The sequence below is a fragment of the Dissoconium aciculare genome (assembly GCF_010015565.1).
Source record: "Dissoconium aciculare CBS 342.82 unplaced genomic scaffold K489scaffold_5, whole genome shotgun sequence".
In the NCBI taxonomy this organism is placed as follows: Eukaryota; Fungi; Ascomycota; class Dothideomycetes; order Mycosphaerellales; family Dissoconiaceae; genus Dissoconium; species Dissoconium aciculare.
Window position 1 is genome coordinate 756042 of NW_022984955.1, and position 18675 is coordinate 774716.

Consider the following 18675-nt stretch of genomic DNA (forward strand, 5'->3'; position numbering starts at 1 on the left):
ATGTGTATGCGCCCGGGCGGCAGTACATGACCTTCTCCGAATGACGACACTTCAAAAGTCCTAAAGTTTGGTGTGATGAAATATTTGAGGTTCCAATGTTCGGGATGTTCTTAGGGCTTGCACATATCCCACTGCTGTTGTGCCAAGCCTTTTCCACCACGCACGGTGTATGTGTGAGCAGTAGGAGAGGTTTTGGGAAATTGTGTGGAATGCACAGCTGAGATCATAGTGTTCGGGTCACATGACGAAACGGTCCTGGAGCAGGCCTCACGTAGGAAACATTAGACGTAACTTTTGGACTTGTTCATTGTGATTGATTCGCTGGGCAAAGCCTATGAGCCGCTTCATGATGCAAGCAAGGACTTCGCGGCTGATCCTCAGAGAGAACACCAAAGTCCAATTGACCCGCTCTACAACACCATCCATGCCCTCATTTCCCATTCCCTTTTCTTTTGACGTACACCCATAAATGACGCTCGAGTCCGCATACAAGCTTCGTTGTCGCATTGGATTCGTGACAATTTGAACAAAATAACAGGAAATCTAACCCTTGGGGGCTTCCTTGGCATCAATGGCGGCCTCTTCACCCATGGCAGCAAGGATGATAACGTCTGCGACAGATCGTCAAGATTTGAAACTTTGCAACATACACATAATAACTTACTGGTGTCCTTGCCCTCCTCGGTGAAGAGCTTGTTGATCTTGTCTCCGGCTTCACCGTCGGGAACCTTAACGTCGTCCTTGGTGGTACCGTCGTCGGACATGAGGGAGAGGAAACCATCGTCGGTGATGTCGAGCTATGGCTCCGTTAGTGTTATCCTCCGTTCAAGTAACAACATTGCCATCTTACAAGCTGGAATTCGCGGCGAGACACGTTGGGCACGTTCATGTTGTGTGTGGACGGGCACAGATCTTCCATCTTCTTGCCGGTGAAAATGTCGACAGCGACCAAGTGGACTTTGGCGTGACCGTGCTTGCCAGTCTTCGAGGTGGACATTTCGACGATCTTGCACGGGCGGTTCTTGATGCAGACGTGTCCGTTCTTCCTCAAAGCAGAGCACTGCATGGGGAAAGTGTCGGACGCACCAGCATCGGCGCTGTCGAAGGTGTGCTCATGCTGGAAGACAATAAGAGTGAGCGATGACAAATTTTTAACAATGACACTACGATGCTCATGTTCTCGAGATCGTGCAACTTATTCGTGCCAACGCAAGAAGGCCCGGAATCGAAAGCGCGAAGCGATTAAACGTACCTGGGCATCGTCCGCCATGTTTGCTGTTCGTGTCCAAGGATGATTGAGAGAATGATGTTTGCGAAGCAAGATTCGTCAAATCTCAGAGCGCAGGAAGTGTGAATTAACAGACTACCGAGCGAAAGTGGAGGGGCAAAATCAATCATGCACGGACCAAGAGAAGTGGCGGCACGTTCTGATTTGCCCAAAAAGGTCGTCTTTGGTAGGGGTCTCCTCCCGCAACCCGTCACCCGTGTCTGGATCTTTGGGAAATCGGTGCAGGCAATTGGGATCTATCATTCATACCTCTCCCACAGTGCTCCTATGGTGTTGGGTAGTGTGAGGCGCTGTGTATCCCTGACGATGTTGTCCAACTTGGGGCGGCCCAGATTCTAACCCACAGAGAGAAAAAATCAATCAGCCCACTCGTTCTTCTTCTTCCGGAGGTACAAACTCTAACGCGTTCGCGCACCAATCACTCATGGGCAATCTCCAATCTCGGACGGGCGTCCCCACGCGCGCGTGGTCGAAGTAGTTGATGTGTCACGGACCAACCGAACGACCAGTTCACTTATTAGCTGATAACCTTGGAATACAGCACATCATTATAATAACATTGATACACTGGGAGTCGCATGTTCATCGCCGTCACAACCGCGCTGCAGAATGTGTCGAAGATAGTATTCATGCGTCTTTCAACATGTCGCAATGGCTGGAGCGCCTCGCTGCGCAGACTCGAGACGCAACGACATCGCCGGCGCCACATCGTCCCTACTCACCTGCGTCGAGAAAGTCCTCGCAGCTAAGCTTCAACGCCATCCCCCGACGCCCTGGCATACCTTCGCGCAGTTCATCTCTCACAATCGCCTCGCTCGCTGGATCATCTGATAGCCTCCCCGCTGCTGCTCGAGTTCCTCCCGGTGCTCACTTAAAAAGTCAGCTGGCCGACTCCGCTGTTGTCGAGGCACAAGATCCTATCCAAGTGCTACAGGCAATACTGGGCCCGGTACGCGCGCTAGAGACCTTTGAAGATGACGCAGACAGTAGCGCAGGCTCGACACGGCCGTCAGGTTTTATTTATGAGGTGGATTTCGATGGGCTGAGTTTGTCGGAATTTGCGCAGGCTCCTCTTGCTCCCACAGGGGCCGATGGGATCAGTGTTCCCCACGAGGAGACGCAGGTGTATAATTTCGAGAAGGAAAGGGATAGATTTGAGGACCTGCACAAATCAATACTAGCCTGTGACGACGTGCTGAAGTCTGTAGAGACTTACCTCACTAGTTTCCAAGCAGATCTCGCCGCAGTCTCTTCGGAAATAGAAAGCCTTCAAAACCGATCCACAAACCTCCATGACAGGGTGGAAAATCGCAGAGCTGTCGAAAAGATTCTTGGCCCTGAAGTTGAAGCACTGAGCGTGCCTCCGGTAGTGGTACGAAAGATCGTCGAAGGCGCAGTCGATGAGCACTGGCTGAGAGCACTGCAAGAGCTGGAAAAGCGATCAAAGGCCTTGGATAACAGATTGAAGGATGGGAAGGAGATCAAAGCTGCCCAGGACGTCAAACCTATCATCGATGATATCTCGACAAAAGCCGTCGAACGTATCCGGGATTATGTCGTCGCGCAAATCCGAGCATTACGATCCCCGAGTATCAACGCCCAGGTGATTCAACAGAACAATTTCTTGCCGTATAAAGAAGTCTACGCCTTTCTCGCACTGCAGCAGCCCGTCATTGCGGGTGAAATCTCCCAGGCCTACAACAATACCATGCGGTGGTACTATGCGCACAACTTCACCCGATACAGGACAGCGTTGGAGAAGCTGAAATTGCACATCATGGATCAATCGGACACCATTTCGGACAGCGGCGTGCGAAAAACCGTAAAAGTTGGTGCTCCGCATGACGCTTTTTCCATCGGACGTCGTTTAGACATACTTCGCTCCACCTCTCACGCAGCGCTACCATCCTTTGCCGCGGAAGATGACAAGGGTATTCACCACATCGAAGTACCCTTCCGAACCTTCAATCTGGCTCTTGTCGATAATGCTTCCGCGGAGTACTCATTTCTGACAGAGTTCTTTGCCAAACAACAATTTCAAAGTACCACAAAGAGGTTTAACGAGATTTTACAACCCACTTTTGATCAAGGTCAGCTGTTGACAAAGCAATTGATCGACCAGAACCTCGACGCCATAGGTGTTTTGCTATGCGTCAGACTTATGCAGCAAATGGCTTTCGAGCTCCAGCGTCGCAAAGTCCCCGCAGCAGAGTCCTATATCAATGGCACAAACATGCTCCTTTGGCCACGTTTTCAGAAGATCATCGATAGTCACTGCGAGTCGATGCGGAAAGCAACTGCGATACTGCCAGGAAAGCCGACCGGGCCCGCCTTGACCTTGACTTCAACAGCCCCACCGCTAAGCACAGCTCCACACGCGCTCACACAGCGATTCGCGAACTTTGTCCAAGCGATTCTTGCTCTGAGCAGTGAAGCTGGAGACGACGAACCTGTCTCCAACAGTTTGCACCGTTTGCGCAGTGACTACAATGCATTCCTGCTCAAGTTGAGTAAAGGTATTGCAGATGGGCGCAAGCGGGAGCGATTTTTGCACAACAATTACTCGCTAGTATGCACAATCATAGGCGAGAATGATGGAAAGTTGGCGGATGAGATGGAGGAACACTTCGTGGACTTGCGAGATTCACTGAAGCTGGTGCAGTGACTGACCGAGTAAAGGAGTTGAGGGAACCCTTGTCATCATGTATAACGATGCGCCATGATCTAGTCCAATGCTTAGCAGTTCGAAGCCGTGTATACTACCGAAAACTTGCTGTATGACAGAAAACTGCTTCATGAATCTGCTATACCCCTGTGCTGCATCAACTACCTACCTAGGTAGGTAGGTATTAATTTCTATTAGACAAAGTGATGTGGCGCTCATGATGTCTAATTTATGCCTCAGGTTTCAGATGGCGGAAATGCCAAGATATGATTACATAATTCTCAACAGCGCACATGAGCACCCGCGCCCACCTGCAATTTGAGGATACTGCGAGGACTTCACTGACGACATATCCAAACCACAACTTTGCGAAGGCCGGCACGAGTAAGTACTTCCAGATTGTAGAGCAAACGACTGTTTATTGTGCTGGTAACGTGTACTGACATCTTTCGCAGTGCAGATGTATGTTCAACAGCAATTGCCACACTCCAGACTTATCGTCCTCATCATTCGCGACCATGTTACTGATTAGATTGCGACGACAGCTTCGTTAAGACCCTCACGGGTAAGACCATCACCCTTGAGGTCGAGTCCAGCGACACCATCGACAATGTGAAGAGCAAGATCCAGGACAAGGAGGGAATCCCCCCGGACCAACAACGATTGATCTTCGCCGGAAAGCAGCTCGAGGACGGCCGAACGCTCTCAGACTACAACATCCAGAAGGTACGCTTGCAGCTGTGAAGATGAAGGGGGGGAGGATGGTGGAAAGGAAAAGAAAGACGCCATGGGAATTGGTCGGGAAGGAGAGATGTTGACGAGTGTGGTCTTTGACAGGAATCTACCCTCCACTTGGTCCTCCGTCTTCGTGGTGGTATCATTGAGCCCTCGCTCAAGGCCCTTGCCTCCAAGTACAACTGCGACAAGATGATCTGCCGAAAGTGCTATGTAAGGACGACCCCCCATCCGACTATTGTCACACAGGAGTTATGAGGATCCGGCGATTGACTCATTAAACAGGCCCGTCTTCCCCCGCGTGCGACCAACTGCCGCAAGAAGAAGTGCGGACACACCAACCAGCTCCGCCCCAAGAAGAAGCTGAAATAGAGGTTGTGCGCTTATTGCGTGTCTGGAGTTACTTTTTTTTCGGCGGGGATTGCGGTGGGCAGAGAAAGGGAATTTCCAATGCTTGCACTGGCAGGGCGTGTAAATCTGTTTAAGACGCGAATCATGAAACACGAGTCCTAGCATGCATGCTCTATCGGCAGGCGGGTTTTCTTTGATTCCGAAACAATTTGGCATTGAATCTCGTTCATCCGTTCAACCTTTCTGTTTGGCTTGGCCGACCTCCCGTGACCCATTCATCTTGTAGTCATCGGCACGTGAAGAGGAGCACAACCATGCCTCTGGGAGACTTCTCTGGTCGTACTTTTTTGTTCATGATATCATCACTATTGCTCCATGTATTACAGGTCGGCTTTCTGTTGCCTCCCCTTGCTTTTGCTCTCGGGCCCGAAATATTCCTTAAAAGTCTTCTTCAGCACCTTGTCATCAAGCTGCATATGATCACCCCGGTTTTTGAGGAAGACCAAGCCACCCTTCTCGCCCAACGCTTTCAATCCAATCCAGTCCTCGAGGTATATCGGCCGTCTTTGCAATGGTGTAACAGCGCCCGACGTGCCATTGACCTCGGCGAACCATCCGCTCTCCCGCGGGATGACCGTAGTATCCTCATCGAAAATGACCATGACAAACTTCTCCAGCGCCGCGATCTTATCCACGTAACTCGCATTCTTCAGTACCCGTTCGTTATTGATATCCGCCAAGAACCCGCTCTTCTCCAAGTAGACATCGGTCGGTAATCCAGTGGCATCGTCAACAGTCCGGAAGTACTGTGCCGGCACGACATGTGACTGGACGTAATCCGACCAAACATTGCCCTTCATCAGCCCCGTCGCACCTTTACACAGAAGGTCCCAAGTCCCACACGGACGAAGCCCGGCGATACCGTTATGCTGGCTGCCATATGTCATCAAAGTGCGCACCTGGAGAGGCTCGCAGCGCTCGATCAGGCCGCGAAGGAACTGGCCGCCTTGACTGAAGCCTAGAGCATCCACGCGGAGATCGCCGGTGTGCGCTTGTCGGAGTTCGGGCACGGCTTGAAGGGCGGAACAGACGCCATCGATTTGGAGGTTGAGGTCGCCAAAGAAGGTGTTGGTGCGGTCGTTGTCGCTGTTGTCGTCTGTGCGAACATAGTAGACGAAGGTTCCTGGGTGGATGCTCTCAGCCAGGGCACCGATCGAGTGCATTCCATCTGCGTCGTAGCGGTCGCCGAGGCCATGCCAGACGATCAGTGGTAGCGGAGCAGCGTCATGGGTAGAAGTACTCTGAAGAGCGAGCGCGGCCGAGATCGTGGCGAATGGAAGCGCTGTGAGGAGGCGCATGTTTGTTGACTGCCCCCCACAAGGTGTTCTGTTCAGAGTTTGTGGCTGCAACCTTTACGCCCAAGATACCAACAGTGATGGCAGGGCTTATATAAGGCGTAGTCTATCTGACAGCGACAAGCCGATGTAAGGTCTCTTCCACCGACGCCGACGCCGTGATAGCTCACAGCTTACGATTCATCATGGCGATGAAGATCATCTACGATGCCGAGTAACTGTATCTGGTCAAGTGGGATGCGGGCCGAGCAGGCCGCTAAGCAGTAGACGCACGTGGTTCTGACATCACTTCAACTGGTGCATCACGAAAGATATCATCAAGAACACAATATTCATTGTTGTCCAATCTGCGAAACCCAATCAACTGGCTATTTTGACATTCTTCTCCTTCATTGCAGGTGTCTGCTGATGACGCTGATGATAGCGGACAATTGCACGCTCGAACGCTAAAGTCTTTCAAAAACGGAACAAAAACCAATGACAACAGATCCGAGGCTTCATGCACGACCGTTATGTACGCACGTGCACCCACACGTCTCAATGATGATGATCGTAGGAGCGTTTCCGTGACGCTCCTCCACGCAATCTCTGTACTCGCCGTCGTAGACCCAGACAATCGTGATTTAGGTTAGCAGCCAACGCTAGCATCAAGAAATGCAAAAGTGCGCAAACAGGTGAATGAAGCAATGTGCTGACGCGATGATTGCGTATCGTGGATGGAGTCGGCAAGGATGTAAGCAGATAGGCATTTTTGAAAACAGCAAAGACAAAAACGTGTTTAATGGCGGGGCTTCTTCCAGTAGTATTGCTGTAAGAAGAGTTAATAAGGTTGTTCATTGACCATGTCAGCAGACGGTGCAGTCTTACCTTGTGTTGCTTGCGAGCGGCGCGAATACTGGTCTTGCCCAAACTCAATGTGACGGTGTCACGACGGTTGACATCGGTGTCCATCTCTGGGACGTAGTAAAATTCACTCTCGAGCAGCTTGCCGGCGGCATCTTTGCCCTCTCGGCTGATCTCGCCCACGCAGGGCGTCTCATCCAGTATGCTCTTAAGCTCAGATGTCGTCAGGATCCGGCGGTTTTCGTGGTCAGATGGCTTTGCCATAGCACCTCGAAGCTCTGCCGGTAGGTTGCTGTGAATGGTTGACAGCGGCAGTGAGTGGATCCGTGAAAACGCAAGCTGGTTGATTACGTGGTTCTTGACTGGACTCCAGCTCATGACTTCGTGGCGGAAGCTGTGCCCAGGAGAGTTCATGGAAGCCTTCAGCGGTTTTCGTGGACGCTGAGGCGAACCGTGTTGGAAGGATTGAAATCGCGACATGACATTATCAGCATCGTAGAAGGAGAGGATGACCGGGTCGTTCTCTTCGTCATGCTCAGAAATTTCCCCAAGCTCCGACGAAAGGGTATCATGAGATCGCTTGAGCGGATTTGCAACTGGTGATGGTGGAAGTGGTTTGGATGCTGGAGTAGGTGTACCAGGTACTGGTGTCGGATCATGAGGTGCGTCGCCATCAGATACTTCGTCTTCATACACCTTGACCACGCCATCATCCTCTTCTTCGTCATGGAAGGTAGCCTCAAAGGTTTGACCAAAGTCCAAAGCACGGATGGGCGAAATGGGTGAGACGAGCCTGTCAGCCAAGAGTGCCGGTGGACTCGAACCAAACGGCACGTTTGTCTTGCTGGGAGATTCGGACAGACGTGACGGCTCGAGTTCAGTCAAGAGGGTCTCACGCTGAATGTCCCCAGGCCATTTGAGCATAACACGCGTATCTTGCACGTCCAACAACAGAGGCTGGTCGAATTTATCCGAAACGTATATCTCGCCCTTGGCCAACTCGATCAACCTCTCACGGCAGTGCACCTTGATTCCATTCCAACCCAGACACTCCACCTCGAGGGCACCCCTAGGGTAGGCATCGTTGGGGCTGATGTAGCATGCACGCACGTGCACACGCGAGATGTTGCGATGAGAGGACAATTGGTAGTTGGAGGAATTGCTGGATCGACCCATCAAGAGTGACTCGCCACTGGATTGCACCTCGAGGGTAGGGACGTCGCCGAGTGGAGCACGTTCCGAGAGCGTGGAGTAGGCACGCTGTAAGCACGGACGCGTCCGACGCGCTGGTGGTGATGAAGGTAATATTCCCGTCGACGATGTGGGAATTGGCGTTGGGTATGACTTGCGTAGCTCTGCATCGGACGTGTCCACGAACTTACGCTTCGGTGGCCGTGGTAGAGCTGGTGAAGAGAGGAACGGCTCAAAAGCTGGCAGCAAAGTTGGACGCGGCGCTGGGACCGCGTCTGCCGCCTCTATCGACGACAGTGGTAGGTCTCGATTCCTCGAAGGAGAAATCATTGTGTAGATGTATCGTGAAGGTGGATGTAGCGAAATGCGTGAGGACTCGCAGTGCGCGTCCACGCTCTTGAGCGTGTAGATTACGCGAGAAAAGCAAGGTTGGACGTCAGTAGGTCGACTCGGCTGGGTTGGAACACAGCAGGGCACGCGATGCCAGTGAGCGATGTATTGCTAGACAAGCGACGAGATAACACGCAGAACAAAACGACAGGAAAGGATCCGAATATCAGTCGAAGATTGAAAGACCCAAAGTGTGGTCAAGCACAAGCGGCCGAGTTGAGAGAGGATAGATGAAATGCTGGTGGAGAGTTCGGTACAGTGGATACATAGGTGAACACGCTTTTTGGCGCGTACAGGCGCTTTGACTGTGTACACGCCCGGGCAGTTCGAGTCGCGCGAAGTCAAGCCGGAGCACGCACGCACTGTGGATACTGCACCCACGCTCCAAAAGCCTGTTGCGTGCCGACCGACCAGCCAACCTGTTATTATTACAGCACAATCATCTTCTAACGCGAGGAATTTTCTTTGACGATGCATTTGCTATCCGTACATGATTGTTTCCATTAGGTGTTGGATACGGCACCGACTCCACTCTATGCAGAAGCTTGGAACATGGTGAACTACTAGCTTCATCGCGTCGGCTTGGAATCCTCTATGTCCGGCACGTCTCTCGCGTGCCTCGTGATGATGGATATACAACATATAATTTTCAATTGTATACTTAACCGTTCTGCTATCTGTTGGACCCTCTTGAACGAAAGGCGTCATCTCATCGACATGTTCAGACAAGCACACTCGTGGTGATGAAGGATATCCGTGGTCTGGGCGTTGGTGACAGTTTGATTGGATACCTGCAGCACGCGGAAGGATCCACGATGATCCACCATCATCGCCCACCGTCTGCATCGAGCCATGGGGACTGGTAAGACCGACAGACCCTAGAGTGGAGACTCCGCGAGCCCGAGGCGGAAGCAGCAATCGAAAAGAACAGAAAGGCCCGCTCTTCGTCTGTTCCGATGAATTAGATGTGCGATCGTTGTATTCCAGGATGATAATTACTATTACCACTTGCGTGCTTGGAGGCTGCGCAAGTGTGTGCTGACGCGCATGGATTACATGAAATGCCCCGCGACGGCGGCGGTCCGTGACGTAGAAACAACGTTTCCAAGGTTAGTTTGTAACCATTTGGAGGACAGGCCCCGGCCGTGCCTCTGCTTTTCTCGCGTTTTTGCGTGTCTTGGACGCGATTCAGGAATGGCTGGACTGCACTTCCTCATGCACGCTCTTTACTTTTCCATGTCCGGCTCGACTGGTACACATGAATGTCTCCATCACCGAGGGAGCACATTCCACCAGCCAGACAGAGCACCCGTCCGGCACCACCAGCACCAGCATCGGTAGCAACACCCGCACCAGCGAAGAGAGGAAAACGCATCCGTGGTGGGATCCCAGCAGGATCGAGCACATGTCTCTCCCGTCGTCCAGCACTCCACCTGTCTTTGGTTGTGCATGACTGCATTTCCGTCACCTGCCTTGTTCTTGTTGCATCATTTCCGCCCACACGGTCGCACATCGCAATCTTCATATGCACTTCAATCGAGGAATAAAAATAGGATCGATTGTACTGCATGGTAGTACATTGCATGCATCTTGCGGCAGAGCCCATGTACTTCTCCGGTAGGGACATGCCCAGGCGCAGGTGGGTTTTCAATGGCGGACAGTCTACAGGGCTTGCGGCATGAAATTGCAGCTCCTGACCGCGTGCAGGGCGCTTGTCTGCCCCGAGCGATGGCCCCACGTCATTCGTGTTCTCATCACTGTGTGCTGAGATTGATTGATTTAAATAATCCAATGGTGCTCTCTGGCGCTCGTCTCATGCATGATCGATTTCGACGATCATACAACCTCGACATTATCGACAGTACACGAGGGGCGGTTGATCACTCTGGAGAGTGCTTGAAGGAGCGCAGAAAAGTGAGCATATGTCGTGACAATCTTTGACGATTTGGCGCCCAGCTGTCTCGTGCTACTCCTGCATTCAAAATCCACGCGTTGCAGTGTGCCACTCTGCTCTCATCTATCGTTCCTCTCCGGCGCGTCCGGCTGCATGTACTACATCCATGTAGTCATCAATGGGCAAACTCGCTAATTTGCGATTTGATATTACATGCCAGGGATTTGGCCCGGAGGCTTTTGCTGCGATACACATCGTGGTATACCGGTATGGACATAATGGTTACAAAGGCCGGCTGAATCTATCCTTCATCGTAACTCGCTCTCATCCGGGAAACCAACTCGGATGTGTTCGTGTCCTGTAGCATCGAGGCAGAGCCCCAGATCGCTTCATGGTGATTTCCTAACAGTCAGATGTGCAATGTCACAATGCTGGTCGAGCGATGCACAGTACTCCGCCTGGTGACCCTGACGAGTCAATTACGTGGTACTGACTGATTTCGTTTCATGGAGGTTCTTTGGTTCGGAGCAATGGTGCCCTGGCGACCGCTGCGGAGGAACGAAGATGGACAAACTTTCCAGGGAAACGGATGCAGACTCGAGACCAGCAATTTTCCTCAGCGGTCTGAAGACTTCTGCCAGAGAAATTTTCGCTGCCTGGACTACGGTCCGGCTGAGCAGCGGTCGAAAGCCATTGAGCTGGTCGGCCGTTTCCCGCCACGAGGTATCAAGATCGATGCAGGTGGGCGGGTAACCATATCATGGTGCTCTCACATTGCCTGGCTGTACTACTGTATATCAACACAGCAGCGTACTGCGGGCGGCTGGGTCTTGCGTGTGCTTTGGTAGTGGGGGGCTTCAATGCTCATCAGGCCGGAATGCGGGAGCAAATCCACTGGAGCATACATTGTGCCGGTCCTTTTCCTGCAGATTTTGCTGCGGCGTGTATTAGAATTGGGCACATCCATGGACCACAGTTCACAAATTGCACATTACATCTACACGCGTACACATCATGGCAGTCATAGTGTTGTAAGGTGACACGCAACAAGTCATAATGATAAGGGTGATGGGGATGGTGATGGACGGAATCTGTGACTGCTCATGACTCGTCACCTGCGTCACTCTCACCGAGGCACGAACAACCGCTCGTCAGAAGTAGACGCCGTGTTCTGCGATATCTACATCCTGCCGTATTGTCTCACTGCATATGCGTGCTGTACCAGAGAGGTCATCTGTGCTCTGAGGATGCGCTGCAGTCCTCCTTTCCAAGGTTCTCATCAGTGAATACTTTCACATAGATCTTCTTCCAGGCACAAGTGGTGATCTTTGCCTCGTGGAAGGTGTCAGTCATCTACCCGCCGCCGTCAAATTCACTTGCGCAACGCTCTTTCCCATCATCGACCACTTGCAATTCTACCTATGTTGCGCGGCACAGGTTCCAGGCAACAAACTGCCTGTTGTCTTCACACGAAACATCATCGCCATACCAAACCCGACGGAAACCCTTGAATCTCCTCCGCGAAATCAAGCATCACAACGCCTCCAATTGTTGCATACCCTATCGCAGCTGGGCTCAGTTGACGCTCTGGACCTGTCGAATCTTCGCCATGGCAACCTCAAATGACTCACTATCATACCCTCACCGATCAGATCACTACACATACCGTGTGCCAACCCCGCCACGTATCGTCGTTCCACCGCCTGCGTTGAACGCGGATGCCAGACCGGACATCAACTTGTCGACACAACGCAACTCTCCATACACCTTCTTGCACAACTTCAACTACGCAAATTTGGTCCAGTCAAATGCACCGCTGGAATGGAAGTATGAATTCCGAAGAGAAGCGCAGTCAATCTTGCCATACCTTGCCCTTGGGCCTATGCTTGCTGCCAAAAATGAGGCTCAGCTTGTCAGCAATGGGACAACAATGCTCGTGGGCATCGCTCAGAAGCAACCCACGGCGAAGAGATTGATGACTTCGGCCCTACAAGTCGTTGAAAGAATGGGACTAGAACATCACCTCATTGACGTCGCGGACAATCAAGATCTCATTCACAATTTCCCTGAGATCACTCACCTGATCAACACACATCTATTACGAACATGGGACCAGGGTCGAGGACGTTTGGGTCAGGTGTTAGTGTTCTGTGAGTCGGGAAACGAACGTAGCGCATGTGTGATAGCTGCCTATCTCATGGAAACGCATGATGATGTGGATCATATCAAAGCAATGCAGCTCTGTCAAGCACAGCGATTCTGTGTAAACTTTGACGACAGTTCAAAGAGGCTACTTCAAGGCTATTGGGATATCCTCTGCGCAAAGCGAGCTGTGGCGAATGGTGCTATGATGCAAGTGGTGCAAGCGGCAGCTTCATCGGCAGCTTTTGCTAGCACAGCAGCGTTTTCTGGAGTAGCGGCGACAGTAATGCCGTCCCAAACACCCTTCGGCGGGAACGCCTCTGTGCAATCACGACCAAAACGGACCCTGGAACGGGATGACGACGGCGACGATCTGATGGAGCAGGACGATGATGATCAACAACGCTTCGCCGGGCGTTCGTTTGCACCATTTGTAGACGATTCAGTCTTTGCGGCCGCGGCAGTACAGGGAGAGGCCAGGCGGATCTCCTGACAATTTGGTGCTCGGAAACATGCCAAGTGCATGCTGCTTACGATGTTACGAATTAGATGAACGGTTCAGGACCATTTGAGTTTTACACGCCACGGACAAGGCTACGATTGGCTCTGTACATGGCTTATTCCCGCGCACCGCGTCCTGTTCTTTTCACAGCGAAGGCGTAGATGAGTTTCGATTAGTTTCCTAGGTAGATGACGGGGTCATCTATGGCGTCCACACATTGATGCATGCGATATCCCATTCATATCGGTCTCTGGTCTTCTCACCTCATTTCGTGCCATTGCATGCAAGCAAACAGTGAATATCTTAATCCCTTGCTTATCACACGATGAAGCCAACCCAATTTTCGAAGCATGTCTTTCGTCACAGGTCACATCACACAACTTCACACAATGGGACCGTATTCATTGTTGCAAAGAAAAATTCTTTGGTTTTCCTTCCAGTGATGGATAATCCTTTTGTTCTTCTTCTCTTCCCAATATTTTACAGGCAGGCGGGGCCACTGAGCCTCACGGAATAATCATTATTCTTCCTTCTCGCCTCCATCCTCAAACAGGATAAATACACTGACTGGCAAATAGACTTGCCTTCCAATAATCCGTACGTGAACAAAAAATCAAACAGAACGATCCCAGACCCGGGGGAATTTTGGTGGAGCAGCCGTAAAAAGCACTTTCATATACATCAAATCGATCGAAAAGAAAAATTGTGTGTGTGAGAGAGAGAGAGGGCGCGAGAGAGCGAGAGAGAGAAACGTGGCGGGAGATAGCCGGATCGATACGTCTTCGCCGAGATTGCGTGGTTTGGAAGGAGAAAAATCGATGGAGATGATCAGGTCGCGAGAAAAATCCATGGAGACAGTGCAACGCTTGCGAAACGTGACGGAAAGTTGGATCGAGATCGAAAAGGGAAATACGAAAAGTATGCCGTAGGTATGTCGATAGTGAAGTTGGGTTTCTCAGAACAGGGCTGATCTGTCGCCGCAGCGTGTCGTGTACGGCGTATTCATTATGATCCGCCTACTTCAATCCCGAGGCCGGTGAGTGGTAGCCGCGGCGGTGTTGTTGGTGTCGCCGAGCCCGCGCGGGAGTCTCCGTCACTTGAACCATCGAGGGATCCACCAAGAACGGATCCTGGGCCACGAGTGCGGCTGGCCATTGAGGGGATTTTGGGCAACGGTGCGGAGGGCGGTGGAGCGGGCGGACCCAGGCCGACGAGCGGAATGCCGAAATCGAGCTCGGGCAGAACAGCTCTCGAGGGCGGCCGAGCACTTTGCCTCCTCATAATCATCTTTTGCGGCGGGCTCCATGTAGCGGCCTGGTTGGCCTGTAGCTGGACGAGTGACATTCGCTGATCGGCGGCTTCCTTTGCGAGCAGGAGGAGATTCGGGCTGGAGATGGAGGTGCGTGGCTGAGGCAGAGGCAACGGTGTTGGGAGAAGGGATTCCCGGCGGGAGCCAGCTCCAGGAGTGGGGCTGGCGGATGGGTTATAGGTAGGTATGCCACTGCGGGAGGGTTTCAGACTGCGGATCGGTACTGGCATGCCGTTGCGCATGGCGTTCGCGGGTTGAGGAGTGGCCGTCGCTTGTGCTGGGCTGCGCACGTTGGCGAGGAAAGGCGCGCGGTCCGAGCGGATCTGCATGCTTGTCGGACGGCGCAGAGAAGGAGTGTTCGAAGCCTGTACAGCTAGTGCTTGATAATTACCAAGGGTCATTAGAGCGGATGTGGAGGGCGAACGATGAAGTCTGTCGGCACTTATCGGCGGTGAGGGTAAAGCGGAGGGGAACAATGAAAGTCTCGTAGAAGTGCTCTGTCGAATGATATTCGACTCGAAGCTCAACACCGAAATCGGAGGGCTGAAGTTGGATGATGTCCGAGGTGGAATATGCATAGGCGAAATGGTCCGTCGTTGGGCCGGGTCCACCTTTGCTTCTAGAGTGTGCACAGCCGCAACCGGAGAGACTAAATCGTCCTGGCTATCTGATCGCGCGAACCGTGTCACCAACTTTGGACTGGTGACCTCATTGGCTCGAAGAGGTAGGCTGAAAGACTGAGCGGAATTCCTCCCAGAACGCAGAGGATCTGAGTCGCTCGTAGAGATGCGCTTGGGCGGGGATTGCTGTTGCGGCGAGCCACTCCCACCGTCATGTGCTGCCTTAGCACTTGCGATTGACAATCTGAGATTTGGTGAGGATTTTGTTGCCCAGATCGGCGAAGTGGGCAGCTCGGCGACGAAAGAGATTGGTCGACTGCTAACGGATGTTGGCACGGGAGAGGTAGGCTGCGTGAAGTCGTGCATCTCGCCCACCTCGGCTACGGTCTTCAGGTCGGGCGCACTTTGCATGGCCGATAAAGGCTTTCTTGGCGACGCATCGGGCATCAAGGCGTGATGGCCGAGTACCGGAGAGTCTATGGGCGCTTCAACGTTAAGCTGCTGCTGTATTAGCAACGGGGTCGGCCTCCTCATCTCGGGAGACGTCGCCGAGTCCTTCGGTGATGGAAGGACTGATCTTCGTTTTGATAATGAATAAGATGATGAACTGCGGTAAGGGAGCTTCGCCGGAACAGCATCCTGCGTGCCGTCTCTTGCAGCGATAAGAAGTTGTTCAACAGGGGGTGAAGATGTGAGTGAATTGGTGCGTGATGTGGCGGATGTGTTCGCAGTGGACGTATGCGACATTCTTGTGCTTTCTCGTAATTTGTCGAGATGTTGTTGGTCGACTGAAGCTGAATCTGACGAGCCAAGCGAGCCTGAGTCTGAATTTCCTCGTAGTCGTGATGACGCATCGTCTCCGCCTTTTACTTCGCCCTCTGCACTCAATTCGACAGGACCAGTTTCGAGGCTTTCCGCCTGTGTGATGATCTGAATCGGCGAGGCCAATGGCGACTCAAAGAATTTTTTATCCAGCGTAGGCGAAATTATACTCGCAACTTTGGCCGGATCCCTTCGCACTTGATAACGATGACTATTGCTGGGAACCTTCTTCAGGTCTAGATCAGCAGCCTCGGCATTTGCCGTCTTTGGTCGTCGTGTCACCGAATCTGGGCGAGCTCGTTTACCGCCTTGAATTTCGATCTGCTTGCGGACCGTGGACATCCACGATGCCAGTGCTGCTGCATCCTCCATGACCAAAAGAAAATTCGAGGTTTGCCGTCGTGCGGCCGCACTGCGAATCCCAAATTTGTGTAGAATGGAACCTGAGCCATTCGCCATGCCACCTTTCTCATTGACGCATTGCAGAATCTCGAGAACGTGCAACCGACCGGGGATCAGATCGCATGCAAAGGCCGCCGAATCCTTCCCAAGTTGCAGTATCTTTTCAGGCGCGCGATCACTGCTCCCTTTCTCGCTATACTGGAGGATGCATCCGGTCGTTGATAATATGAACAGTTTTCGCGGGAGCTCAATGGTCGATAGTGAGCCCTTTGACATGTGTTTCGACGATGACTTCGCGTTCACAGGTGCCCCAGATCCAGTGGGTGACGTAGCAACAGCTTCACCCTTAAGACCAGTGCTATCATCTGCACCATCTCGCGTCGAATTGTCAAAATTAGAAAGCTGCATGGTCGTAGATTGGCGGCTTTTTGACTGCTGGGAAAGCAGGTCCGAGGTGATGGTAGAGACCTCCAGCACGGCATGTTTGATCGCCTGGGGCCATGCCTGAAACAGTGGTAGAGGATCGCTAGGTCCAGGTTTGATTTCCTTGTTGGATGAGGCTGGTGGAGGTTCCTTGAGTGTCATACGCGACGCTTTCGTTGACAGAGTCTTTGGTCCAGAGGTACGCGACTTCGTCGCTTCTGAGTCGGTTTCGCGTGGGGTGATGACTGCTGCTTGCTTCGCGGCGCGCAGATCAATGTTTGAGCGGCTCGAGGTAAGAGCTTGTTCCGAGTGGCCTCGAAGCTTCTCAACTTTCGGTTTGCTGAACAAGTTAAACAGTGACATTTTCGAAGGGCGCGACTGCAACCCCGTGGGCTTGGCATTTTCTCGCAGCGGTGCGCGCGACGCAGTTGCTTCTTTGTCCGATTGCTCGGTTGGGCGTAGTCGGAGACTTCTACGCTTGTTCAGCGACACAGGTTCGGATTTGTCTGTTGGGACACGTAGAAGTTCCGCCGGCTTCTTCGAGTTGACATCGCCTGTAGGCAGCCCTGCATTGGCAATGGGTGCTTCCATGGCAGATGAAAGGCTTTCGGAATTATACACTCAAGACAAAGCTTGAGGCGCACAACGGCGCGCCGCACTTTCGGTGTCGTCTGAGCTGCACGCGATGGTAGGTTGCAAGCAAGTTGCGCGCACGATACGATGCATTAGCAGCACTGCCCTATAATTCAGTTGAAGGTATGAATGAGCGAGCGTCGTAGGATCCAGACGTGTTGCATCCCGGATTCTCGGCTCGTAGAGGTGGACCGGAACGGATTCGTTTTCCAGCAGTATCAGAGATGGTTCATTGTTTGCGCATGACGCCCTTGTGCCGACAATTGCAGTCGCGATCTGTCGAGCGAATCAATTATTCGCAATGTCGTCCAGAAGTCGTCAGAAATAGCCGGGAATGGTGAAGAGAGAGAGATGTCGCAGGTGCAATCAGTGGAGGTAGCATGAGAAGAGGGACAGACATAGAGGAGGTCTCCTCTGGGATGCAGATATGCAGGTACCACCTCTGACCATCCCACATTGGATGGCGGCGGCCTTGGAACGTAAAAGAGAAGTGCGTGCGAAAGGAAGAGACAAAGGCGGCGACACCCTCTTCCTTCCGTGGCACCACACAGTTCGCTCCCTTTCCCACACGAGTGTATCAATTTAGGTGCCGGCCGTCGTTGACAACCCTCAGGTACAGTACTTGATAGATGATTTGTGTATGAAGGGATGGACGGGTACGTGTCTCTGTGGGTTTGTGTATATGATGTGGGTGATCGGTCATGTCTGAGTATGCGCAATCTTCTGAAACTCCCCTCCCTTCTGCCGATGGTCCACGGAACTCGGTGTCTCTTCCAGGCTTGCTGTGGACATCCGTCTGTTAGATTGTTGCTGTGAGGCGGTCCGCAGGCAGGGATGGACAGTCCTAGACCACACGAACTTTTGGGTCGGCTTGTCCAGGACCCATTTGCACGGATTACGCTAACATCGGCACGGGGAATGCAGCACGCTTTTCCACATCAAGGACTAGACCGGCCGTTTGATGAGATAGTACATGCCTCTAGCCTGTGCTTGAAACGCTTGGGGCTCCTGAATGTTTCTCCATTGTCCACGCTACAGTCTCATCAACGCACGCCGTCGGCATGAATATGAACATTGTACTGTACATACATGGAATCAAATGGACTGGAC

The 18675-nt window shown here is 52.3% G+C and overlaps 7 protein-coding genes across 7 annotated transcripts; 3 read left to right on the plus strand and 4 right to left on the minus strand.

Moving 5' to 3' along the window:
- Positions 1 to 286: 286 nt before the first annotated feature.
- K489DRAFT_379506 (translation initiation factor eIF-5A) lies at positions 287 to 1606 on the minus strand. Its single transcript, XM_033604667.1, has 4 exons — positions 1253 to 1606; positions 851 to 1117; positions 665 to 797; positions 287 to 611 (listed from the first exon to the last, which is right to left on the minus strand). Exons 1-4 carry the CDS (start codon positions 1268 to 1270, stop codon positions 544 to 546), a joined length of 486 nt encoding a protein of 161 aa, XP_033460553.1. The 5' UTR covers positions 1271 to 1606; the 3' UTR covers positions 287 to 543.
- Positions 1588 to 4103, plus strand: K489DRAFT_379508 (Vps52-domain-containing protein). Its single transcript, XM_033604668.1, has one exon. The coding sequence runs from the start codon at positions 1932 to 1934 to the stop codon at positions 3951 to 3953; it is 2022 nt and encodes a 673-aa protein (XP_033460554.1). The 5' UTR covers positions 1588 to 1931; the 3' UTR covers positions 3954 to 4103.
- Positions 4104 to 4265: 162 nt separating this feature from the next.
- On the plus strand, positions 4266 to 5291 carry K489DRAFT_198508 (ubiquitin-domain-containing protein). Its single transcript, XM_033599584.1, has 4 exons — positions 4266 to 4337; positions 4409 to 4415; positions 4499 to 4669; positions 5100 to 5291. Coding segments are annotated over exons 1-4 (243 nt in total). The 5' UTR covers positions 4266 to 4336; the 3' UTR covers positions 5164 to 5291.
- Positions 5036 to 6555, minus strand: K489DRAFT_379509 (alpha/beta-hydrolase). The gene has a single exon (XM_033604669.1). The coding sequence runs from the start codon at positions 6395 to 6397 to the stop codon at positions 5420 to 5422; it is 978 nt and encodes a 325-aa protein (XP_033460556.1). The 5' UTR covers positions 6398 to 6555; the 3' UTR covers positions 5036 to 5419.
- A 176-nt stretch (positions 6556 to 6731) lies between these two features.
- K489DRAFT_337034 (uncharacterized protein) lies at positions 6732 to 9060 on the minus strand. The gene is made up of 2 exons (XM_033602213.1): positions 7262 to 9060; positions 6732 to 7202 (listed from the first exon to the last, which is right to left on the minus strand). Exons 1-2 carry the CDS (start codon positions 8756 to 8758, stop codon positions 7173 to 7175), a joined length of 1527 nt encoding a protein of 508 aa, XP_033460557.1. The 5' UTR covers positions 8759 to 9060; the 3' UTR covers positions 6732 to 7172.
- A 3282-nt stretch (positions 9061 to 12342) lies between these two features.
- On the plus strand, positions 12343 to 13293 carry K489DRAFT_300586 (phosphatases II; the record flags this gene model as incomplete). The annotated part of the gene is made up of 2 exons (XM_033600406.1): positions 12343 to 13054; positions 13139 to 13293. Coding segments are annotated over 2 exons (867 nt in total), but the record flags the coding sequence as incomplete, so codon positions are not given.
- Positions 13294 to 14361: 1068 nt separating this feature from the next.
- Positions 14362 to 17523, minus strand: K489DRAFT_409361 (uncharacterized protein; the record flags this gene model as incomplete). Its single annotated transcript, XM_033607570.1, has 1 exon — positions 14362 to 17523. The coding sequence occupies one exon, from the start codon at positions 17521 to 17523 to the stop codon at positions 14362 to 14364; it is 3162 nt and encodes a 1053-aa protein (XP_033460559.1).
- Positions 17524 to 18675: the final 1152 nt, after the last annotated feature.